Source organism: Alligator mississippiensis, chromosome 12 (genome assembly GCF_030867095.1).
Source record: "Alligator mississippiensis isolate rAllMis1 chromosome 12, rAllMis1, whole genome shotgun sequence".
NCBI lineage: Eukaryota > Metazoa > Chordata > Crocodylia > Alligatoridae > Alligator > Alligator mississippiensis.
In genome coordinates this window covers 14081852-14107469 of record NC_081835.1, presented here as the reverse complement: position 1 = coordinate 14107469, position 25618 = coordinate 14081852, and the positions used below count along the sequence as shown (strand labels likewise).

Genomic DNA, 25618 nt, shown 5'->3' with positions numbered 1-25618 from the left:
CAATGCTGCAAAGCAGGTTTAGGCACTTTTCTCCCGAAAGCAGGAAAGCAGAAAAACATGATACAGGCAACATTTATGTTATGTTATTCACTCTGCTTTCAATCGAGTGTTTCTACTGAAGCAGCAACTTGGCTGTCCATTGTTGCCAGTTGCTGTACAAATGCATCATGTGCACAGACCCTAACTGTTCAGAGGGGTTTGTTATTATAGCTTGCTATACCTCTCAGTGTTTGATTATTCAATGAAAATCCAACAATCCTGTCTTTGCATCAAATAGGACCTATTTAATAGGTAAACATAGGATTGCATGAGGTATGACTGCATAATCTGGTAAATTGATGGATCATCTTTGTTCTAAATGATACTGTACACCACTTAGAATGTAGTCCAATTTATTTTTAATGTATATTGATTGATATATGATTTCATAATTGAACTAGTTTGATATGGAAAAGGAATTTCAAAGATTAGCATGGCTTGCTGCTGTTTTACATATCAATTTTGTGTTTTTGGAATCAGCAGGAGAGGTACAAAAAAACCCATTGAGCTGTTTATCTTCATGGAAATTTTTAGCAGACTGGATTCATATGCCAGCATAAAGGCTCAAGCAACTAGGAAAGGAAGCAACTGGTCTGTAGGTAAGTATATTATGAACAGAGACTTCTGTGGAAGGGAGTACAAATAATGCTATATATCGCTACTGCAAAATGCAATCCAGAAAGAGCCATGCTCACATCTTATAAACCTGCATTCGTAAAATAGCTAGTTATTGTTTAATTCAAAATATCTCTCTTAGCTAATCAGAGGTGGGTGGACTATGACTGAATTATTGGAGACACAGATTAAGCCTGTGCTTATTCAGTAAGTCTTATATGCAGAAGATGCCTACTGTGATATCATAATTAATGGTAATGCTTTTATGCAAAGAGGATTAGGGTCCATTTACCAACTTCGTGGTTCTAAAATATTTCAACGAGCAAACAGCTTCATGATCCACTACCTGGAGACAGAGTTAGGAGATCAGATATGATTTAATTAACAGGATTGCCAGCCACACTAGATTTGAGTGAAAGACGTGGCTGTTGGAGAGTATACACACAGTAATATATAGAATGGCCAAGACAGACCTTTGGGTTTTTTAGGTTACTTGCTATTTTTGACAACTGAGTCTGTCTGCATTCATTTCCGCAGGTGTTGGAAGGCTAGGCTTTTGTTTTGGTTTGCTTTGGATGTTTTTTTCCTGGCAATTCAAACATCAGGCTAAATGTTGAAAATATAGTGTGACTCTAATTAATGCATTTATGCTGAAGGTACACCCAGGCAAAAGAAAATATAATTTAACCTGTAACAACAACATTTCTAACTGTATATTAAAGCCCTGATTCTGCACACCCTTACTTAAAAAAAAATGATCTCCGTTATTATGATAGTATATTCTAGCATATGCCAAACCAGATTTTCACATGGGAGGTAAGGGTAATAGTAAGAGAGGCATAGAAAGCTTCTTTCACTGGCTCATTTGTGTCTGGATTCTGATTTTTATCCCAGTTTTAATTGTGGAAAAGTTTTCAAGAGCCAAATTCTCCAGCCTTTTAAGCCACCTGTGTTTTCCTCTGCTTCAGCCCCTGACAGATTGGGGCAGCTTTGGGCCAGTTCTAGGTTGTGCCTTAGCTGCCCTATGGCTCTAAAAGGCCATTCGAATAGCCAGAGTCCAGTGGCACTCTTGCCGTGTTGCTTTCCTAGATCAGAGGCTGCAGAGGGGGGAAAGGTGCAAGGGGGTAAAGGGGTTATGGAGAATCACTGTGCTGTTGCATGCAAAGTGGCTGACTTTCCTCCAGGTTGAGCCCTTTATGTTGGCTCAAAGGGCCTGTATCCAAATGGAAAGGCACAGGCACAAACATGGGTGTCAGCAAGGTCAGCTCGACTCTGAATGGAACAAATTGCCAGTATAATTTTGATTTCTCCACAGCACAGGATGCTTGAAAATAGTTTTTCTTCCCACAGTTACATTAAGAGATTCCCAAGTCCTCCTACTTGAAGACACGAGCCTTCTGTACACAGCTTCTCTGACATTTACACACATTACCGACATCCACATTCTTCTGAAACAAGCAAAACAAGGACAATTTGTTCTGCCTCGCATTTAATTTGAGCATCTCATTTGAAAGGGGGTGGGGTGGGGGGAAGGGCACCTTTACATATATACGTTTTTTTCTTTAAAACTTTACATTGCTCCAGCTGGGACGTTTAGATGAATGTATCGGACAAGAAGGGACTGCGGTGCCTGGGCTCCATAGACATTGGATGGGGAGGTCAGACAGAAGTTACCACGTGGTGTCTCTTCCCCCCACAATTGACAATGTACAATCTGCTCCAGAAAGGAAGTGCTTAAGCCTGTTCTTTCAGAAGAAACACATATACATGCACTGCAGAGGAGGGCAGGGATTACTCTTTTCTTTCATAGAAGATAGAGGTGGGGAGGTGGTGCCCTTTCGTCATAGGATACTGTTGATAAAATATTCATGCAGTATATGAAAGACTCTTGTCTGGGATTCAAACCTACACAGCCCACCTTCTAGCTGTCTCCCTCACCGGCCGCATAAACCCTCAACTCTTTTCTGTGATTGAAGGAATCGCAGAGCGACTGTAGTTGGACGTTCTCCAAGAGGAGGTAGACCGAGAAAGTTCGGTTCACCACTTGGACTAACTGGGGTCTCTAGTTGCTGTGTTACTCTGTCCTATGAAGACTAAGGTGTCTCTGAGCTTTCAGCACAGAAGAACAACTTAGGGTACCTGGTAAATCTTTCTGTCAAACCTCAGGCACCCAAGGGTTTGAGGTACTGCTGGAGCCAAGCAGCAGTTAGATAGAAGGGTTCAAGATTGCAATTTTGCACTTAAGTGTCTACTTTACATCTTAGACAAATAAGTCCCTTTTTGGATCAGGTCTTTGCATTTACTTCAAGGAGAATATCATGCAAAAAAAAAATAAGCAGCCATCTCTGAGCAAAATAAGACTCCCCAGGGTGGGAGAGAGAACCCAAAGCTGTATTATATATAGTGCCTGTTAATTTAGTGGCATTTCAGGTTCATTGCATTAATTTATGCATTACCTAGATATGTACTGTTTACATGCACAACACACACTCACTCGCATCTCTTGAGAGGCAATTTGGCTATAATGCAACAAGTTTTGCACACAAATTGAAAATGCTTTCTTATTATGAAATGCTATTTACTTTATCAAAATAATGTTTCCCCACAGGATTCAGGCCACATTAACCCCTTCTTGCATTGTGTAAGGTTTTTTGGGTTTTTTTGCCCTTCTTAATCTGTTAGGGTATAACATTACATTTTTTTTTAATTAAAAAAAAGGATTTATAAAGTCCACGTAAGTTCAGCATCAATAATTCATGATACTATAATAAGTCAGTCAATAAAGCTGCAGTAGAACTAAGCCATGGGTTTTATTTTTCATTCACACTTGCTAACATTCAAAGCACATTGACTACTTGTATCCAAAGCTATTCAAACAGGGCTTAATAATTCTTAGCATAACTTGGAGTTGACGCATCTGTTGATTTACAGCGTTCTACTGAGTTCACAGAAGTAACTGATACCCCCAAATAGTCAAAATATCCATGATACAATCAGAGATGAGTCATATTGACAAAATGGCCACAGGCAATCCCAGGAATATGCATTGTGTAGCTACCAAACAGACAATACATTTTCATCACTCCCAAGACTTATCACAACCTCAGAATTGTTGATGCTGTTGTTTTAGTCCTGGAGGTAGGGTTTAATTCATTTATTTTATTGTCCTATGATGTCAAGGAATACCAATTAAAATCATGTTAGATAAGTTATTATCATCCATAAGAGATTTCCCTTTGAATTTTAATGTATACCTCCAAACAGACTCATGTTTAGATAAATCCATTCAAAAACTACCCCTACCCAGAGATGTTGGCTTCTGTTGATTCACTCAAATTGACAGATTTTTTCCATGGCAGAAGTGAAGCTGAGTTCAAAGTCAAACTAATGTACTATACATATGGGTTTTGACTTGCAAACAGCATATGTGTTCAAATATGCAGCTGAAGAAGTGCAACGTTGAGAGCTGGGTGTGTGCATCTAACTTTCAAAGTTGTAAGTTAATTAGCAATTAAAATTGGATTCATTTTTATATGTAGTACTATGACTGCAGTTATGCCCATATTCAGAGTGCACCTAATCTCTCCAAAGGAGAGATACAAGCATCTTACACATTTCAAAGAACGTTAATGAGCAAGTGTTAACTTATTACATCTCTAATTCTGAAATATTTTTGCAAACTAGATTCCACTTCTTTTTAGAAAGTAATTAAGGTATGTAGAAACTAAGCAAATATAGGCATACACATGTCAGTGATTTGGCTATTCTCTGTCTATTGAAAGAGTCAGATGAATGTGAGGAAGTGGTAACATGACAGAGTGTTGGTTGTAATCCAGCACAGGATGGTGTTGTAAAAATTTGGGGGCCATTCAGTGGCCCATCTGATGCAAATTCAGCTGATGATTTCAATCCAGTATTTGGTGAATAGATAGCCATAGCCTGAGAACCACAAATGAAAGGGGTTCTTTTTTTCTATTTTCTTGTGGAAATATTAAAGCACTATGGGAAAAGCTGGCATCACAGCACATATGGCACAGTATGGCAGACTCTTCTTGTGAGAACATGTGTTTCCAGACCAAAAATATGGTGTTTGAGATTCACATTTTAAATGCCTTTCCTGCCTTTGAGACCAGCGTGCTACAAATCAGAGGAAACAGTGCCTCTTCCTGCAGATCCACCAGCTGCAAAAGGCTTTGTAGGTGGATACAAAGTGAAGATCATATGAGCCTATGGGTGTGCTGCTATATATTCAGAATTGCCAGGAATATTTGTATTGAGTCAAATTTCAAACAGATTAGTCAGTGTTGTACAACTCTGCCATTAGTTTAGATATGCAAGGCTCTTAGAGGATAACTGAAACAATCGTCTTGCCACCTAGTCACTGAGGAAAACCAGTACACCAAATCATTCCAAAAAGTGATGCCAATGAGGAGAAACCTGCTCACTTCCAGAGCTTATATGAGTTGTACCCAGTTCTTAATCCCTTCCGTTAATCCAGTTCTTTGAAGCTATTGATTTAGTACAATTTATCAGGATTCTATGAATACATGGATTTCATAAAGCTAATTAGTGACCAGCTTTGTATGCCAAAATGTTAATTTTGAGAGAAATTGCTTCAGAAAAGAATGCAGCAAGATCTTTCAGTTGGAGGTATGGGTGAGGACTTCTTGGGATCAAATAGCTCACCTGTTCTTACTATGAGGTTTAACCCAATGTGGATAAGCTACAGAAACTGCTTATGTCAGTGGTTTGGGTTCTATCCCTTCCTAGTAAGAGTCCAAAGACCTCTTTCCCCTTCTTCCCTCCCTCCCCTGCATATATATGAATTTGCTTTTTGTTCCCCCCAAAAAGAGTCACTTTTTCCCCTTCAAACCTGTTCAATTTAAGGGGGTTTCTAGTTGCCTGCTAGTAAACAGGCAGGGGTCTATTCTGAACTTAATTCTTGTTTGAATCTAGGAGAACAGACTTTGGTTTTTTGCATTACTTGGTGTTTAGGGATGCTTGCTTTTGCTGCAGGTTGTACATAGAATCTTTCCTTTATCCAGGCTGAAAGATTTGCCAGCCAGCAGCGTCTCACACTCCAGGCAGGTAAAGTGTTTCTTGTGCCAAGTCAGCCCATTCTCTTGCTGGTAGTCCTCGGAGAATATTATCTGCAATGCAAACAGGTATCTGTTTATTTCTGTTTCAGCATTGCAACCCCTTCATTAAGTGAACAAAGAGCAGCGAGAAAAAAATTCAGAATATTTGCTGACAAAGCACATACATAAAGCTAAGAAGCCATACTATGCCATGACATTAACCAATGTCTATTAAGAATAGTAGATGCTCATTAGGGTTGTGTGAAATGGACCATATTTGATTTGGATTCAGATTCGATGTGAATCGGGGACAGTGATTCGATTAGTTGATTTGGATCCCTGTCCCATTCAATTCAGCCGAATCTGAATCTGAAGATTTAATGCTGATTCGGAGAATCAGCAATTCTGCCATAGACACATCTTTAAATGTTTTTTGTACGTATCTGAAGGTACCAGGCATGCCTGGTGAATGCCGAGATGGTGGTGCAGATGGAGTGTCCCACAGGGAGTGCGGGGGGCCCCCCTGCGTGTTCAGCAGTGGACTTGAAAGTGTACCGGAAATACTTCCGATCCACTTCTGGGTCTGCTGCTCAGTGCACCCTGGCTCAGCGATTGGCCACAGAGGGTCCGCGGGTACCCCCCAGACCCCGGAGGCACCAGTCACTGAGCCAGGGAGCGGGGCAGGTGGGGGGTTCTCCCCTTCTTGTCCACTTCCAGGGCCACTGCCGAGTGCGCTGGGGACCGTCCCAGCATCGCAGCATTGACGAGCCACCTGATACCTTGAGGTATGTAGAAAAAATACTTAAAGCTGTGTCTATGTCCGATCATTGAATCTCTCCAAATTGATTCGGAGTGTTCTGATTTGATTTGGAGAGATTAAAGACTCTCCTGATTTGATTCAGATTCGGAGATTTAGCTGCTGAATTGGGTCGAATCCTCACCAAATTGAATCAGCAACTGAAGCTTCACACAGCCCTAATGCTCATGGTCTTGGCCAGAAGCAGAACTTGAAGTGTTGGATGTTGGAACTGAGGCATGGAAGGACTTTAGAAGCTCCTTGGATGAGGCAACAGCCAAGTGGGATTCAATGGATCAAAATATTCCATGTGGGCACCTACATCCTTTTGTAAGCCTAGGTCCCTGATTCCTACAGGCAACAATGCCACATCTATCTGCTTTAGTTATACAGCTCTTCTACTACAAAACTCATTCTTTAGTGCAGATCTGAATGGCTTCAACATCCAGGTGGAGCACAGAAAACAGGCAATCAGAAATCAGAGCTTTTCTCTGAAGACTTTTAACCCTTAGCCTCTTTTCAGGAGATATAGGAGACTACAATTATAAAATTAACCTTCAATACAAGGGACTACATAGCCCTGAGTACATTAAAGTGCTGCAGGCATTTTAAAACATTATATTTTCAATAATCAGTTTGCTATGTTTTTGTCAGAGCTTCTGAACAGTTATATGGCTATGGAGTGGGCTCTTGGGTATGAACCATTTCATATTTAAAACAAAATCTTTGGATCAGAACATGAATCCATCCCTTTGTGAAGCAATTTAGGCCCAATATGACAAAGCCTATCAAAATCATGCCTTTGTTGGCATGAAGTCTAATAGTCAGCTCTCATCACCTCTCCACCACTGAACCTGAACACTAGACTTATTCAGCATTACACTGCTAACTCAATAGCCAACTTGCTTGTCCTATGTGTTTCCAGCACCAATGGAAAGCAGAAAACAAGTTGGAATTTACACCATTTGGTAGACAGATGGTGGGCAAGTTCCATAGTCTCGATCAGGAAACTCCAGAGAAGAGCAGGACGCCTATGTGAACCAAGGGTTCCCTGGTATATGGAGTTGGAGGAAGCTGGTTACGGATAAGTAGTAAACTACGATGCTCTATTTGTGCCTAGCAAAGGGCAGCAACTAGCAGAATGTCCTTAACCATTCTAGGCCTTACCTCATCACAGGCTGCACAACGTGGCCTTATGCTCTCACAGTAGTGACGTCCGCACCACACTGCACCATTTTTCCAGAAGTAGATCAGGTCAACCAGAGGGTCTGAGCACTTGCAGCACACGAAACATGCTGGGTGCCATTGGTGGCTGTAGCCTGCTCTGTCAGCATACACCACAGGGCAATTTGTAGGCATCACCTGTTTGCAGATTTCACAGCACTAGAATGGAGAATAAATTAAGTGTATTTGGGACGAGGGGAGGGAAATATTCAGATAATTCATAATCAAAAGATATGAACTCCACTGAATGGGGACACTTTGTGGTCATCATGTGTCTATCAAAACTGTTGTCAAAACAAGGAACATTAATGATTGAAGATATTTAGCATGTTTTAGACAAAATCCAGATATATGGCTTCTCATGAATTCTCCATTCTTATTTAGTCTAGAGGAGTAAATAGTCGAGTAAATGGTCTAGAGGAGAGTTGTTAGAAAGTTACACAGATAATGTATTAGTAGGGTAAATAACACATTCTCATGTAAAACATCTAGTTCTAGCATTGCATTATCTGTATGATTTAGGTTATTTTTGCCACATCTGAGAAATCTGATGGAAGAACTGAACAGAAGAGCAACAGTCAATCTTTGCATTCTGTCTGAAAGAGGAAGTAAGCAAGGAGCAAGAGACGCTATGTTTAATGAGCAGTTCTTCACGCTTAGGCCAGTCTAAAAGAAGTTCAGGGGCTTGTAAACCTCAGAAGCCTTCTGCTGGCAGACAGAAGCCACCACAGGGAAGCTCAAGTCTTTGGAGCTGCAATGCATGCATACAGAGTACATATATATCTGTGGGTCTTCGCGTGGCTTCATTACAGCATCTATGCCAGCAGGATGTACAGCATCATGGGAGACCCTAGCTATTAGTGAGGATATGGCATCCAGCAGAAAGTACATGTGCATCTACACATGTTTTTAGTCAACTGCTGGCAGAAATCTTCTGGTGTTGTTGTGCTAGCAGAAAGGGTGTTTGATACCATGAGGAGTTGCAAGTTTGAGGACACTCTAATTTTTGCCAGCACCACCTAACTTCTCCTAGCTAAACTATAATGTAGACCAGACCCAGATCATGTACCATTGTAGCTAATGTATCATGTACATGGTACTATTGTAGCTAATGAAAGTAGGTATAATTGTAATCTCCTTGAAGCCTGTTGGTCACCTAGAGTTCTCATGCTATTCTCAGGGTGAAATGGACATCACTCCATCATTTCTTTAATGCCCATTGGTTTAAAACTGAGTAGTTCCACAGATTTTAATGTTACCCTTAATTTATACCTGGGTTAAAGAAAAAAGAATCAGACTCCAGGTGTCCAAAGACTGAGAGCTTATATTACAAAAGGGACCAGTTGGGTTTATCCCTTACTGTAGCCCATAATGCAAAATCCTGCAGATGTTTTAAAATATATTTAAACACCTCTTTCTCTTAAGTTGATAAACGGACTTAGCGGCTTCCAGGTTGCCTTTTATGCTCCCGTTTTACAGTTTTGGATAGTTGGAATCAGCCTCCTAGCTGCTGAGTCTGCATTTTGTCAGCGTTTTTGTTTCTAAGTCATCAAAATAAGTGTTTGAGTAGCAGCTGGAGTCTCTTCCAGAAAAGCTTTTGGCTGCAAGGCTAGACTTTTACCAGTAGTCTTTGAAGAACTCTCGTTAAAGTTTTATCAAAACAAGATGTACTGTTTAAGCAACTTGTGTGTCTCATGGGTTGCAATTTAAAATTACTCTGCCAGATTAATCCTCTTGCTAACGATTTCAACAAGTTTTGAATTGCAGGCATTCTCAATGGCCCAGAAACTAGGAAGGTAATTCAGTCTTTTCCATGCACGTTGTAAACAAACAGCAATTTCATTTGTGTTTTGAATTCAGGTTAACATGTAGAGGAAAAACCATGCAAGGGGGAAAAAATCCCATAATTTTCCTCTGTAGAGTTTAAACAATAACCGATTAACCATCTCCCTGTTCCCCAGTTCTGAGCCTTCCTAGAGGAGTTCTGTATATGCACTACTAGAAACACAGCTGTGGTGCATTAGGGTTCAGATGTTTTGCTATGCCTCCAGCCCCTCTTTTACCAGCAAGAAAACACAGAAAGGAAGACACATCCATGCATCTTAACAGGTAGGCCTGGCCTAGCCTCCCATGGAGGAATGGAAAGAGGGAATTAGAAGGCTCCAGGGCTGAATTTGCATAACCCCCTCATCCAGAATAGTTCCAAAGTGCTTCTAAGGGATGCACAAGCACTAGTTGGAGACTGTGTGTAGTAGTAGAGTGGTTACTGCATCTTATTACAGCTCCAAATATCATCTACTCCAGTCTCTTGCTCAGGGTAGGATTGTCCCTGACTAAATCATTCCACACACGTGTCTGTCCAAACTGCTTCTGAAAATTTCCAGGGATGGAGATTCCAGAACTTCTCTAGGTAGCCTGTTGCAAAGTTTAGCAAGTTCCTCCTAATCTCCAACCTAAAATTTCCTCTGTTGCAGCTTGAGGCCATTGATCCTAGTCCTGTCTCCTATGACCACAGAGAAAAGCCTATCTCCATAGGACAGCCTACCCTTCAGGTATTTGAAGACTTGTTATCAAATCCTTCCCTCAAGTGCTTTCTTTTCCAGAGTAAATAACCCTACCTTTTGAGAGATCTGAGTGTTAAAAATGATCATTAATACAAGAAACTCTGAGTTAAAACTCACATTTCTTGTCAATAAGAATACTGAACTCTTATTTCCCTGTTCCTTCATATGGCAATTATTCACAGTCTTTGCTAGGCATCAGAGACATTGTGCTATTTATATTCCCCACTTATTATTCCTTGTGGCAAACCTCACCATTTTTAACATTTTAGTGGGACTTTGAATATTGCACTTATCTCCATTTTTCTGGGTGTGAGCAAAGGACTTTGCTAGCTGCCACCTGGTATATGCGAATGTTAACAAAGAGCCCCTATCCTTTTTCTCATTTGAAGGAAAGGATTTCCAATAAGTAGTAGTAATTCTTACAGCTCTTTTATAACTGAAGTTTCTACAGTTGAAGATGTTTTTAATGTGCTTCCATTGAATATGTATGAGTCCGCTGGCCTCAAACTTCAGAGCTGTAGTTAATTTTGATTGATGGCACTTTGGTTTGCTTGAATTCAACACTCTGGCTGCAATACTGGAAGGTTTTCTGACACTGGGTGGGTCAGTTAGACTCCGTTTTGTGCCTGGCAGAGAATCAGTTTGGCTAATAAGAGACCTGTTATAGCTATGGAATTTTTCTCCATGGCACAAATGTGTGACCGATTGTTTGAGATCAGGTCCCTTTCTTAAGGAGATTTACATTGGCCAAAATGTTTTGTTTTATCAGCACAAGCACTTAAATATGCAATTAGCATGTCTAACCTTACTTCATTGGGGCAACACAAATAGGGCTCTCAGATGTCTTTTATGTAACATTTGGACCATATACAGGCATTGTGTTTCTACTGGGAGAATCACAGGTCCCAGAAGAGAGCATGAGTGTTCAGGTATTCATACATTTTCTTCCAGAATAAAAAAAGGCTGGGCTGGGAGAATAATTAACTCATTTCCAGACACATAGAAGTCTCTCCTGGGAGAGAGTTTTCCCATCGTTCGAATCCTCCTGGGACCAAGTGGAATTGAACAGTGGGGAAATGCTCCCCATGCCTTGCAAGATTGGGATAAACCAATCTAGAGAAGGAGAGAGCAGGAAAGACTGGTGCTTCCCGCAACTGGTGGGGCATCATGGCGGCAAGTGGCGAGCAGGGACCACCCGCAGCAGCAGCCCATGGTGATGGTGAGCAGGGACCACCTGTAGCCACCGCCTGTGGTGTCAGTGGCAAGGGGGTGGGGGTGGCGAGTGGGGACCTCACAGAGCCACTACCAGTGGCCCATCTTGGAAGGGCACATGCCCCCCCTATGTGTCGCCTATGGGAGAGAGTCCAGCAGAGGGTGCCAAAAATGGTGAGAGGGTTGGGGCACATGACTTCTGAGATGAGACTAATGAAACTAGACTTATTTATTCTGAAGAAGAGGAGACTGAGAGGAGACAATAGCAGTCTTCAACTACCTGAAAGGGGGTTCAAACAAGGATGGAGCTGGACTGTTCTCAGTGGTGGCAGATAACAGAACAAGGAGCAATGACCTCAAGTTGCAGCAAGGGAAGTTTACATTAGATATTAGGAAGATTTTTCTCACTTAGGAGGGTAGTAAAAACACTGGAACAGGTTACCCAGAGAGGTGGTGGAAGCTCTATTCTTGGGGGTTTTCAAAACCTGGCTAGACAAAACCTTCACTGGGATGATGTAGTTGGGGCTGGTCCTGCTTTGAGCAGGGGGTTGGACTAGATGGCCTCCTGCAGTCCCTTCCAACCCTAACTTTTTATGATTTCTAAGGCACAGAGGTCACCTGGTCTTGCCCCTCTTATAGACTGAGAGGACAGGAGAGACGCACCCTGGAGTGCCTGGTGTGGAATGGATGGAGGATTTGTTGCACATCTCAGTCCACTCAGTTCCTAGAGCCTAGGAGCTGAGCAAAGGAGAAGCTGCTGCTGTTTCCCTGCCCATTCCTCATTGGGCTCCCCAGTGTGAGGAGTGAGTGGAGTGGGCCTTTGCCCCATTGCTGGACTCTATGCTTTCACCAGACTAAAATCAGCCCAGTCTGAGGAAGATGTGGAGAAGGGGAGAGGGGGCAGTTGCAGGCTGTGAGCACTTGTATTGCTCCCTCTCCTAGGATCATTTCTAACGGTTGAAAATTTCCACTTCTAGAAATGAACGCCTCCTCATGGCCTTGGTTCCAGGGCCTGGAATCTTTTCCACATCATGTCTCTTGATTTGAGAGTCCATGTCTCTGAACTGGGAGATCAGTCTGAATAAGGCTGAAACTCTGCTTCTGCATTTTTCATTTTAAACTTCAGGTTCATTAGACCAGAATCTCTACTCATTGAGCGATGGGTTTTCTGAAATTCCTTTTAAAATGTTGCAGAACCCAATTTCCAAAAAAGTCATTGCTCTACCTTTCTGCCTCTGTTAGAGTCCCTAAGTAGACCTCTTTTCTTAAACTGAGCAATCATAACATCAAGGATGGGAGCCTTCTTTCAACATCATTACCCTCCCCTTCAAGGTTAGGACACCTATGGGCTATTGCTACTACTGCCCTAATACTTCAAGTTCACATGGAAACTCTCCCTCTCTGAAGCCTGATAAAGCTGATGGGGATAGGGCTAGAATCTCCTCAAGGAAATGAAGGCTGGGAGAAATGAAGTTGCCTAATGCTTAACACAATGGCATGTGGTATTCAGATTAGTGCATCCAGATGTTTGTAAGAGAATGTAAGATGGCAGTGCTTGCTACTGTAGTGATCCTTGGTTCTAAAGTGGTCTACTTAACGACTCAGACTGCTCCTAGTTGTAATACATCTTTGTTATTACACCTCTTGGTAACTCATGTCTTCACCTGTATTAGATTCCCCTTAAATTCATGCATGCTAAGCCTTCTTTTACTGCCAGGTTTAAATTTTTTTCATGTCTCTAGTTTTTATTAAGCTTACAACATTTGCAAGGTAAGTGCTGGGTCAAAATACTCTTTGCAGTACTCTTGGCCTGCCTCTTCAAGGAATAAGATACCAACATACATCTATTTGCCAGGACAAACAGGACAGGGTTTGAACTGCAGCCCAGTACAAAGCCCCCATCTTTTTCTTAGTGTTTAAGACAGACCTGGGAATTGTGCATGACTGAATGGGGTTGAAGAGCCTGGCACCAAGACAAAAATTTGTCCTAGACCATTTCAAGCAATTTGGGAACCTTGTAAAACCAGAGGCCTGCCTTGCATCCTACCAGCAATGCCTGTTTTGGGACCCAATTCTTCACTAGTTTATACAGGTATAAGGCCCCTGCCGTAAACACATGCCCATTGAAACAGGGTGCCAAGTTAGGCCCTCAATCTCCACATCCCATGCCCCTTTTGGAGACATAAGGAATAGAGAACATATCCAGTAACATGAGTATGAAGGGAAATATGAGTGGATATAGTAACAGGGCACAATCTATTATATGCTTCAGCAAAGGATGAAATTAAAGAACCAGAAAACTCAAGTTCAGTGCACTACGCAGCAGTGGAGAGTCAGTAGTAGCAGTCATAGTCACATCACTGCTGCCATAACTGACCTGAAAGCAACTGGAGTAGCAGAAATCTTAGCATTGATGGAGTCAGCTCTGACCTATATGTGGCTGGATTTTCCTTCCTTGGCACTTATACAAAGTGCATGCAAAATGCTACCATTCTATCTTTGTGCAGCCTGCATAGTTGTAAATCATTACACAAGGCCAAGGAAATCAGACTTTATTTCTTGCACTCTTATCCTCTCATCCCTCAGCTGTCTTAACTGCTGCAGGAAAGATCCTACTCAAGTGGGTGCGGGGAAACATGAAGATGCCTTTGTCACAGCAAAAGCTGCTGTGGAATTTTGCAGGGCAGCCTCCAAGTTCAGCAGGGTGATATGTTAGCATAAACGTATCTTTGGTAACTGTTTGTGAAGCAATTTCAGTTTCAGCTGGTGCCTGAAGAAAAATAAAGCTTTAAATTCTAAGAAGAATAACACCACAGTTATGTATTTACTTGGAAGGATAAACTAGCAATCTAAATAAACTCGCTTTGCCACGATGGCTGCTATAAATGCTTTTAATGGAAACCTTCCTTTTTCAGATGGTAATTTTTTTCAGTTTGCAACTCTGCCCAGCTTGAGGTTTTGTTACAGTATTCAAAAAAACCCTCCTGTTCCCCTACACTCTGAAGGCTCGTCACATACAAGTGGAGAAAGACATGGGGAAAAGAGTCCTCATTACCGAATATGGAATGAAGAATGACTGCACTTGACATCCCAACCCAGTATAATTATTGCAAGAAAACGTTGCCTTAAAAAAATTCACTTACATCAGTTTTTCTGCCTTAAAAATAAAAAAGAAAAGATAGATCAATCATTGCAAGTTATCCTGGCAAGTGCCAGGATGAAATAAGTTTCCACTTCAACAAATATATTTGATGATAGGCATTTCTTGGAATGATCACATTGACCACTCAAGACCCCTTTTAAAAGGTTGTGGTCAGTTAGATTTATGTCCTCTAAGCACAAGAAACGAATAAAGCATCTGTAGCCTTTCTTTTGGAAGTGCATATTTCAGTCCCAGTTTTGCACATCTAGACAATGCATTCCATATTTATTGAATGATAAGCCCTTGAAACATCTACAATTGCTTGTGCAAATTCAAACATAGAGCCCCACCTTTGTAATGTCACAGTTAAAATATTGCCTAGGGTCATTTACAACACTTATTTTCACTTGGCTTGGAAACAGTTGACTTATTCAGATACTCCTGGATGTAGTAACATACAGGCACTGGTTTTGGGTACCTTGTTTTCTCATGCCCAACCCAAGGTAATTTGTGCCTAATTTTCAAAGTCACCAGGGAACTTTCTTTGAAGTTTCTGGGAACCACAGTCAATGATATTAAGGTTATTGTGTGCAGATTAAGGTAATCATCTTTTGATTTAAAGATAAGATTAAGGAGCTGTCAGTGTTGGCCAAACTTTGGACAACACTGAATTTTCTTGAACATTGCTTAGGCCAGTGGTTCTCAACCTTGCTAAGACTCAAGGCGCCTCTCATTAGACTTAAGACACTCCTTGGAAAAATGCCAGCTCTTAGCTTTCACTTCTTTTTTGATTATGGAAAAACAATAGAGCAATTAGTATTTTGCAAAGAACTCAGACCGACCACAACAGGTCAGACTGTTGTTTGACACGATATATTCCCATTTAAAATCTCTAGGTTTATTTTGTGAATCATTTGTAGGGATTTGCACACCTAACAGTGCTAATATTGCATGAAATCCTGTGGCACCCTTAAAAGGATCTTGTGGCACCCCAGGGTTGCACAATTGGTTGGAAAAAAAATCACAAGTTTAGGCAATGGGAGCACTTATAGCACATAGCCTCTAGAACAGCTTCACAGAAGTCTACTTACATATTCTGCTCCTGCTGGTGGACCACTGAGGGCTCCATTGGTTGAAACAGATGGCTTGCTTGTACCCGCATTTTTGTCTTGATGCTTCCCTTCTTCCTTGGCACTGCCACCTTGGCCAGGAAGTGCAACTTCGCCAACTCCCAGAGCATCATTTTTATATTTCTTTACAAAGTCTTCCATCAGCTTTATCTCATTTTCAGCAAGGCCACGGCAGTGAGAAGGATCCTGGTCATAAATAGGAAGCTGTCTCATCAACTGTCTACGACGGTAATATGCTCCTTCTGTGCCTGCTATCGGCTGCATCTTCTTTGGAATCAGTTCCATGTACTGTATAGCCTGAGTTAGGGAAAAGGAGTACAAGGGTATTAACAAGGTAATGATCAGTGCTTAATATGCAGAAGCATTAGCTCTCTGCCTGCATCTGCTGTCCAACAAGATGCTCCCCTGCTTAGAACTACTGATCTAGTGTTCAAATGTATGCTCTACTTTGATATTCCAAAACAATCTTTGCTTAATTTTAAGAGCTAAATGGATGAACTTGTTCTGATGGAAAAATCAGAACTAGATTGGTTCTCTTCCAGATAATCTTTGAGGTTTCGGAACATCAGAGCTGCTCAGGTTTCTTTTCAGTTTCATGCTGACGTTTGAATGAGTTGTGAAGACATGTCTAAAGCTTGATTTCCACCTGCCCTTCACCACCTCTTCATATTCCACTCCCCCTAATAGCACCAGGTACCAACAAATTTGTATTTTCTCTCAACTTATGCATATTGGTGGCATTCAGGAGCAGAAAATGCTATGTTACAATGACTACATAATCAATAGATATTCACAGGTATAGAGTGCCAAGTGCTTTATAAAGTGCCATTCCATTTTATAGAGGGAGTATCTAAAGTACAGAAGGAAGAAACAACTTGTCCAAGGTCATTTAGGCAGGCAATAGTCAAACTGGGATTTAAAACCTGGCTCTGCATTCTAGGCTACTATCCTTTCCACTTGGCACATTCTTCTGCCCTTTCCCGAGTTTTTGAATCATCCAGTCATTAAGGTAAGGGAAAAAAGAAGAAACAGAAACATATTCAAGATTCCCAAACACTAACAGATTAGGGTAAGCATGGAAGCTTATCTAAAAATTAAAAATCCTTTAAATCAGAAGCAAAGATTTCCTTCTGAAACCCCTTCCCTACTGAAAGAAAAATCCTGAGCCATATGTTTTTTGGCTTCAGAGATATTTTTTCCCTTCAAAAAGTTCTTTGTCCAAGAGTAATATCCGCAAAGTATAACATTTAACATCATGACAATTCACCCACTCAAACTGAGAACTCTGCCTTGATCTTTAACTTTACAAGAGCGATTAGAGGAAATGAAGTATGTTCTCAACTAGATGATAGATCAGTAGTTAAAAGGAAACAGAACTGGGGGTTCACCTCTGTACACAACTGAGAATGTACGATTTACTGCTACAAAAGGCTCAGTATTCATGCTGTAATAATTGGTCTGTTTTCCATTCTAAATAGAAGGAAAATAATAAGTTTGTATGCATCTATGTGTGGGGGCAGCATACAAAGATTTAGTAGGAGGGAATTTTATTCATACTACTACTTATTATTGAGGCCAGCTTTTAGCTTTTCAGCTGTTCCTGAATCCTGAAAACCACAATACCAGCCAAAAGCTTTTTCCCATCCTGCATTTCTCTGAGCCAAGTCGTTCCTCTCTATGCAGGTCTTGCCACATTTACCCTTGCTATATCAGATCATAACATGCTCCATGCAGGGCTACCCTCAAATGCTACTTAGAAACTTTGGTAGTATAGAAAGCAGCTGCCCATCTATGGCTACATCCAGCTCCCATTGCCTTCAGTAGGTGTTGTATCAGAACTGTAATGTTAGCTATCGGGAAGCCAACATTTTGGGTTCCCATACTTCTCTCATGACCTGCTGGCTTGTTAAGACTAGAAGGAGCAAAAAATCTCCCAGAAAACATAGTTGCATATTCCCACTTTGGTAGAAGTGGCATGCCAAGAAGTTTACATCTGTATGAATCCATTTCTTTGAGCCAAGAAAAGCTTTAAAATCAAAAAAGGGAGTACTCGCTAATGGGAAAACTGATTTAGGTGAAAAAACTATTCAATCTGTATTGTCCACCTTCTCTTGTGTGGGAAGTTGCTGGTCTGCCTTCTTATTTGACTATAAGTTCCAAGTGCCATAAGCTGGAATATGGCCACAGCAGGTATAAAATGCTAACAAGAGTAGTGTGACAAATTTGCTGCCCATTTCTGGGCTATTGAGAAAGTGGCCACCAACAGCTAGTTGGCTACTGGCCATTATAAATGAACACATCAGAGGCAAGTCTAGTATATGACCAAAATCTACACCTTATAAATCTGAAGGATTGAATAGCCAGCACTTGGGCGCTATGTTAATAAGTTTGGGTTTTTTCCCTTGAACTGTTACGAGGAAATTACTTCAAGCTGTAGACGCAGTCAAGCAATCCTTTATTTTCCCTCATCTAACAAGAGGGAAGGACCTGTAAACCAATAGGCAGTCACATGACTGCTTAGTCTACGGCTTTAAAATTGACAGCCATTAACATTATTGTGCTACCGAGTACCTCAGAGGGGGATGACTTTTACCAACTTGATTTTTCATTACTGGGGGGCAGAATTTCAGAAAGGGTAGTTAAGGACACTTATGGTTCCTCTAATGAGAAGAATCCATTTGTTGCCAGTTGGCCACTTAATTGGAATCATAAAAAGAAAGTCATCCTAAAACAGGCTTGTCCCACCCTAAATTAACACTGGAAGGAGGATGTAGTCTCTACAGTTTGCTTGTTTCTGGCATGGAGCTTAAAGGAAAGGGAGTTTCCCATTGGAGGCCTTTTTCCTATTATAGTGTGAAGAGCTATCGGGCAGCCAGTTGACTGTTTGCCATTCAGTTTTAAAGACCAGTGTTCAGCTGCATTGGATTTGCTTCTTACTTGGTCAGCATCTGCAAGCTGAATAGTAATACAATGGAGAGACTATGAACCATTTACTGTTAATCTTGCAGAGGTATAGGAAAGTACAGAATATTAAACTCTGAACAACCAATTAAAGTTATAAAAACCCCTGTGTAAGTCTCCTCCTCAGGCATCTTTAGAGAGATGAAAATATTCTGTAGGCACTCAGCAGTCACAGTGGAATTTCATACCACCAGTCAATAAGTGGGTATAAATGAAAAAGATATGACCTCAAAGTGAAAGGCCAGATTCCCCCATTTACTTCCATAGGGTCTGAATTTCTCATATTTTTGGAACTGGTTACAAATGGTGGCATTTATCCATCAAAGTATGCCTATCCAGTCATAAGGCAAGTGGATAGCTAGTTATTTGGCCCATAACTTAAAAGTCCTCAAAAAGTTTTATTTAGAAATAACAGGTTATAACATCTGGTCATTCATCAAGGATCAAGAGAAACCTCACCGTGACCTCCACACAAGAACAAAAACAACCACTGGTCCAGCCTTCAGGAACATTTATTGTAATGTAAGTTAAACTACAGTGATATAGCAACTGTACTCTAAGAGAAATTCATGTATCATGTAGCTGTAACCTCCACAAAAATAATAAAAAAGAATAGATTATCACAAGGTGACTGCATAGTCTTGGATAGTGGGGAGAAGAAAAAAAAGAACAAAAAAAAAAATCAGTGCTGTATAGTCACGAATGTTAAGATCATCTGTTGACCTAGTCTAGCTACAGAAAAAATAAAACAACTCCATACCCTGATGGCAAACAAAGCAGTAAAATTTCTTCCTTACTGGAAGAAATGCCAAATTTAATAAATGTGCCAAAACTAATGTACTCCTATAGCCATGGGAGGAATACAAAAATTCCAACCTAAGACATCTTATTCCACCCCAATGCCAGCTGCTAGATTTTATTTTAATGGAAAAATGTTTGCAGGAAGCAAAAGAGGGGAGGGCAAGATCACAAGCCTTTCAAAACCACAGCATAGCCTTGCTCAGTTTGGCACTCTTCAAGATAGGGGGGATGAATTTTTGTGCTCCTAGATGTCTCAACTGCCTCCTAGATTGTCTCAATTTTGCAACCTAAGGGCAAAACCAGTGAGGAAAAAAGGGGGGAAAAAAAAAATCACATCTGACACTTAAGACTGAATTGAGTGGCAATAAAAAGTTATGTCTCTTTTTCTGCCATTGTGCTTTATTATGTACTGTCAAACATTTTATTATGTTGCCTCCACTTGGATAATTTTGGACAAGAATAGTTCCAGTTTTCACCACCCTAACTACCGATTTCCTCAAGCAGTTATTTTATGAACTGTTCTCTTTAGTTTCCACTGGGATTTTGGATATCAGTTTTATAACTTCTCCAGATGCAGCTCATTGAAAACAAAGCCTGAACTTCCTTCCATTACTAAACCATCAACTTCAGGGCAACAATATTATGTTTGAAAAAAAAATCCCCAAGTTTCCATTTTGGTCCTCAGATGGGAAATGACTAGACTTGGTTAGTTACTCAGTAAAGACTTTTCTGGCCCAAATTCCCTTTCAAACAGTTACCATTCTTTTTAAAATAAAGTTTTATTGGGGGGGAGGGGTTGCAAGTCTACATGTGCATTAATGTGCGGTTGCAACTGTGCATTAAGTTTAGTACTTCTAATATGAGGTACTACATGAAGATGCAGTAGCCAGTGCTAATGCACAGTAGAAACTGCACAATCTTTTTGCGATGCTTAATGCACAGTAGACTAATTCTACTGTACATTAGCGCATTAGCACGGTTTTTGCTGTGGTGTGCTAATGCGCAGTAGAATTAGTCTACTGTGCATTAAACATCTGATGTAGATAAGATTTAACTAGAACCATTTTTTTTGTTTTAAAAGAAAAACATGAAAGTTATTTTCAAACTTAATGAAGTGTTAAAAATAGTATTTTTCCCAGAAACAACAAAAAAATATTGGGATCTAAGGGTGTGTGTAGACAAAACGGGGGCCCTAAACTGAAGCGGTGGGTTTTAAAAAATACAGCTTCAATTTAAGGCTGATTAACCCCCTATGTTGTGCACACACCCTGCTGACTTACCTGCCTCTCCAATGAGGAGGGGAGGATGAGCTGCCAGGGGGCAGAATGGTCCCTGGTCTGCGGAAGGGGGCTGGTGCTTCCCTCCCCAGCATCGGTGGTGCCCCCCCAGGTAGCCCCCACCTGCAGGCACCTGGCTCGAGCGGTCCTGGGGGCACCGCAGCCGCGGAGGGAAGCACTGGGCCCCTGTGCAGCTCAGATAGGCAGGCAGACAGACTCCAGGGGGAGAAAAAAAGATCAGGCCTCACCGCTTTTCTTAGGTGGAGCCTGCTTTCCCAGGCTGCTGCCAGGCTGCCTGCAGGGCTTCCTACAAAGCTGTGGAGCTGCATGGAGCTTGGTGCTTCACTCCACGGCTGTAGAGGCAGCAAACCTAAAACTCCTCAAAGGAGTTTTAGTTTGCTGCGCTCCAAGTCATTTAAGGTGCATTATGCCACCGAATTTCCTATAGTGGCTGGAATTAATGTGCAATACACTGCTGAGGCGTGCAAACACCGACACCATTAAAGCGGTGCAAAAGCATTTAGCCGACTTTAAAGTGTTGTGCACACACGCCTCTCATTTTGTCTACACACAGGCTAAAGCATGCTTTAGACTGTAAAAAGCAGAAACACAACCATTTTTAAATCTTTAGCCTGCCAATCCCACAAGAACCTCACACCCTGCACTTAAGTTGCAAGTCTGAACTTTAGGGTCAAACAAATTTACCCTGTATGATATTCTCCAAATGCTCAATTTTGTGCACGTAACTGCAGTAGTGTAAACACATAATTACAAGTAGGCAGGTCTTGAGGTTCAAAACCAGGAAGGGCAATAGGGCTTGGAGCTAAACAGGGACTCCCATTGAATGAGTAATTGAAAAAAAGGGTGGGGATGGGGAGTCGCACACTCCACCCTTGGCAGTGTACTGCAAGTAGTAGAGTTTGCTAGCTAGCCTTCATAGCATAAACAGTAGATTTCTGGTAAATCTGAGATGGGCGGTTTGCTTAATAAAGCATGTTGCCTTGGAGAATTGCCATTATTGTTCTCCGGATCCCCCAGCAAGCTCCCTATCTCCCCCAGGGACCTGTGAAAGACAAATACAAGTTAAACAAACATTCCAGCTCTATTAGTTCTTACAAAAGAGTAGGAGCACAAGGGAGCTACCAGTAGTAGCTGCATGCTTAAATAGCCAGACAGTCGAATAAGTGGGATTCTTAGTCCCTTATTACAACAGAGTGCTTACTCTGTTTTTAAACACAGAATTTGGTTACAGAGTTGCTTGATTCCAACTGAATAACCACTTCTGTTTTTTTTTCCTTCCATGCCAGAGACTTGAAGGGAGCTTAGTTTCAAGATAAATACCAAGTCTGCCTCACTGATTTGTTAAATCATGTAATTTTATACTTGCTCCTAAATCCCTTTTGAAGCATCGGACACATTTTTGGAACAGCCTAAAACATATCCTAACTTAATTTAAAGGGAAAAGCATCTACAGAAGAAACACTGCAAAATATATAGTGTTTATGCTATCTCACCCAAACAAATGACAGTTACAAACACTCTAGATATTTCTGTATTGTCTTATTTCCAAGTTCTCAAAAATATCCTTCCATAAATGCAGTATATTCTAGCCAAGAACAAATACTGGGCAGAGGAAGGAATGTGCTTTCAAGACTTGGGGAATTAGATTTAAACAAAAACAAAACAAAAAGAAAAACCCACCACAAATCCTGGTGATATGGAACTTTTGCTATCTATTCTTTCTGTTTCTTACAGACCTCAAAAACAAACTTAATTTCCATTTTTACTTGGCCTAGACTATGTTTCGCCTAAAATAAAAGTCTCAGTTTCAGTGCCGAATGTGATAGTGGTTATTTTGGCAGTCAGCGTATGCACTAGACATGAGAAGGTTTAGAATTGATACAACTGGATATCAGATAATAGCAAATGTTCCTAGCAACTGATTTATAAGCTTAAAAAGGATAGATAGTTTATATAGTCCAGCCATGCTTCCATATTCAGCTTAATCTTTTTACATTTTTTTCCCTCCTTGTGAAGGAAGTAGGAAGAGGAAAACGGTATGTTTTGGGCATGTCTACATGTTTCTGTACTGTGACGTTGCTATAGTGCCATGCTTTAGTACTTCCTTTTGGCAGAATGGGCAGCAGGGCTGTGCAAAGCTTCAGGTGGTGATTCGGCCTGATTCGGTGGCCAAATCTCCAAATCTGAATTAAATCAGGGGACCAATTTAAAGGTCTGAATTGATTCAAAGCTCTTTGAATCTTTGGAAAAGATTTGGAGAGCTTTGATGATTCGGGGAGTCCCCGGTGGCTGCAGCTGACAAGTACTAGAGGGGGGAAGGGGGGGGCTGGGGGAGGGGACCATGGGGGGACCCCTACCACCCCCAACCCCCCCTGACCCCTGCCCGCTCCCCCATGGCTGCCCCTGCCCACCCCAGCTCCTGGTACTTTAAAAAGAAGCCCTGGTGCTCACTGGGTGCTGCCAGACAGGGGGGCAATCCCCGCTGCCCCCCACCCCATGCTGCATGGGGGGGGGGGGCTCTGCTCAATGGCAGAGTTTCCATTGATTGTGATGAGGCCAGAACTTTGCTTGATATCGCTTAAGAGATTTTATTCATTTTATATTCTTAAATGTGAACCCTGAGGCATTACAGCACATCCCTGGGAATCTGCTCTTTGTGCCGCAGAAGATTGTTCCTATATTGTATATCCAGGCTCTGTGCAAACCACTTTTGTGCTGACAGTCAGTCTATTGAGGATTAAAATTGTGTTTGCTACTGTATTTCTAGAACAGGTGCTCAGAGAACCCCACTCATGCCTTTCAAGTGACAAAGAACTTTTTAAACACATACTATTAGGTCAGACATTCAATTCTGTAACATTAGAAGGTCACACCGAGACGCTCTGTGATGTTTTCCAGTCACTCTATGCTGCTTTCCTTTTGCAAAATGGGACAAGTTTAGGAATTTGGTTAACTCCTCAAGCCCACTGCCTGTATTGTTATGTGTTACTTGATGAGGATGACACCAAAAACTAGACAAACACTAAAATACTGAGAGAGGTCTAGTGGTACAGTATTCCAGACCAAGAAGAGATACTGGATATCCAATTTAGAAAGTTGCATAAGACTTCTAAATTCGAGAGATGGAGACTGTCAAAGAGGAGAAAGCTTTTTTTTATGAAAAGGGAAAAGAGGTAGTTAGCCATGTGTTTCAAGCCAGGGAAAAAAGGCAGAGAAGAGTGGCCCCGCATAGCCTAATTCAGAGCTTTTGTGAGTAACATCTCACTTCATAGTATCACATCAGATACTATGAAGGAGTTCAACTCTACCCTACCTTCTGTGAAGAGGAACTTATTTTACATTTGATCATCCTGGGATACATTGTTCATTTGAATGGGAACTGACTGGCTTGGGTTTGCAGAGAGGTGAGGACCATTGTCCTAATAAAGTCAGAAAAAAATGAATAGATGCAAGCCATCTTTAATCTACATGAACGTGGATTTGCAGGAGTGTAGAGATCAGAGAATTCAGTGGAATTATGCAACAGTAATAAGCAAGCAAGCAAGGGATTTTAATATGAGCAAGCATGTCTTAGGGCCTTTTAGCGATGACATTTAGGTCATAAAAAGACAATTTCTAAGGAGAGATAACTATGAAAAGTAAATCCAGAGGCCTAGCAGGACATAATGCTGCATCCCTATAGAGATTTAGGGCCCCTTTGTGGTTTACAGATCAGGAAATGATCACTGAATCTGTTCCTAGCTAATGAAGACAGGGATTGCTCTTCAAGTTAAGCCCATGCTATCAACGGTGGCTTCAGAGAAAAAGGAAAATACTTGATGTTTAAGAAGGGAAAGCCCTCATTTCCCTGCAGTTAGGCAATTTTTTTTTTTTTTAATTTCAGACAGAAAATTTTTTTAAATGTAGCATTAGACTTAAATGCTACATTACTTCTTGCAGAATGAAGAAAAAACCCTATATTTGAAATGCTGAGTTGAACAATTTAAGCTTGAGATGAAAACATCCAGATCCCTTGAAGCGCTATACTCAACCACCTTTGTGTACAGTTGCCAGCATTTGAAATCAGTCTTATTTAGGATGACATAAAAAGTCGCATCAAATCAGCCTTTGAGCCAGTCACTCAATATCCCAAGAAGAGAAAGAAGCTTTAACCAGCTAAGCAGGCTTCTAGTTAGGCCATGGAACAAAAATCTTCTCGTACTTCTTTAGAAACATAACACTGGAAAGGACCCCGGGGTGATCTAACCCAGTTACCTAACAATTACTCATGAACAAAATGCTCACTAACAATTACCAGCCCCAAATTATTCATGGCCAGTTTAGACCTATTCCCCTTCACTCATGTGCCAGCCTTGTCTTTTACCATAAATAGCTGTTCTCCTGCTTGCCTTTCTGCCTATCCCAATATATTTAGAGAGATCAGTCATATGCTGTCTCAACTTTTATTTTGCTAGGCTTGTGACCATTCTGAACAAGTCAGAGAAGAATCGCTTTATAGTTTGTTTTTTGAGCCTAAGAATCTTGTGTGGGCTGCACACATGTGTGGACGGACAGAAGAGATGTGTTCTTCACTCAGTAATGTTTTTATTGGGCCTGAACTAGAGCAATGTGGTGAACTTTCCAGTTGTAAAACGCATTAATGTTTCTTCTAGAAATGTAAGTGAACCTACAGAAGACTACCAAAAGCAACCGCTCTTTACCAGTCCAACCTCTACCTTCTTAGGCTACTTTTGTACTTGTGCGGTTTTTGGGAAAAGC

At 41.2% G+C, this 25618-nt stretch overlaps 1 protein-coding gene across 3 annotated transcripts in view; it reads right to left on the bottom strand.

The window, feature by feature from the left end:
* LMCD1 (LIM and cysteine rich domains 1) overlaps positions 1-25618 on the bottom strand; it is a 65490-nt gene that overhangs the window by 1561 nt on the left and 38311 nt on the right. For 2 of the 3 annotated variants that reach the window (XM_006272651.4, XM_019499706.2), the window contains exons 4-6: positions 15762-16097; positions 7696-7911; positions 3446-5804 (exon numbers count right to left, since the gene is read on the bottom strand). In XM_006272651.4, the coding sequence (XP_006272713.1) occupies positions 5646-5804; positions 7696-7911; positions 15762-16097 (711 nt within the window). In that variant the 3' untranslated portion in view covers positions 3446-5645. Of the gene's footprint in view, positions 1-3445; positions 5805-7695; positions 7912-15761; positions 16098-25618 lie in introns of those variants that run through there. The other variant, XM_019499707.2, reaches the window with a different exon arrangement.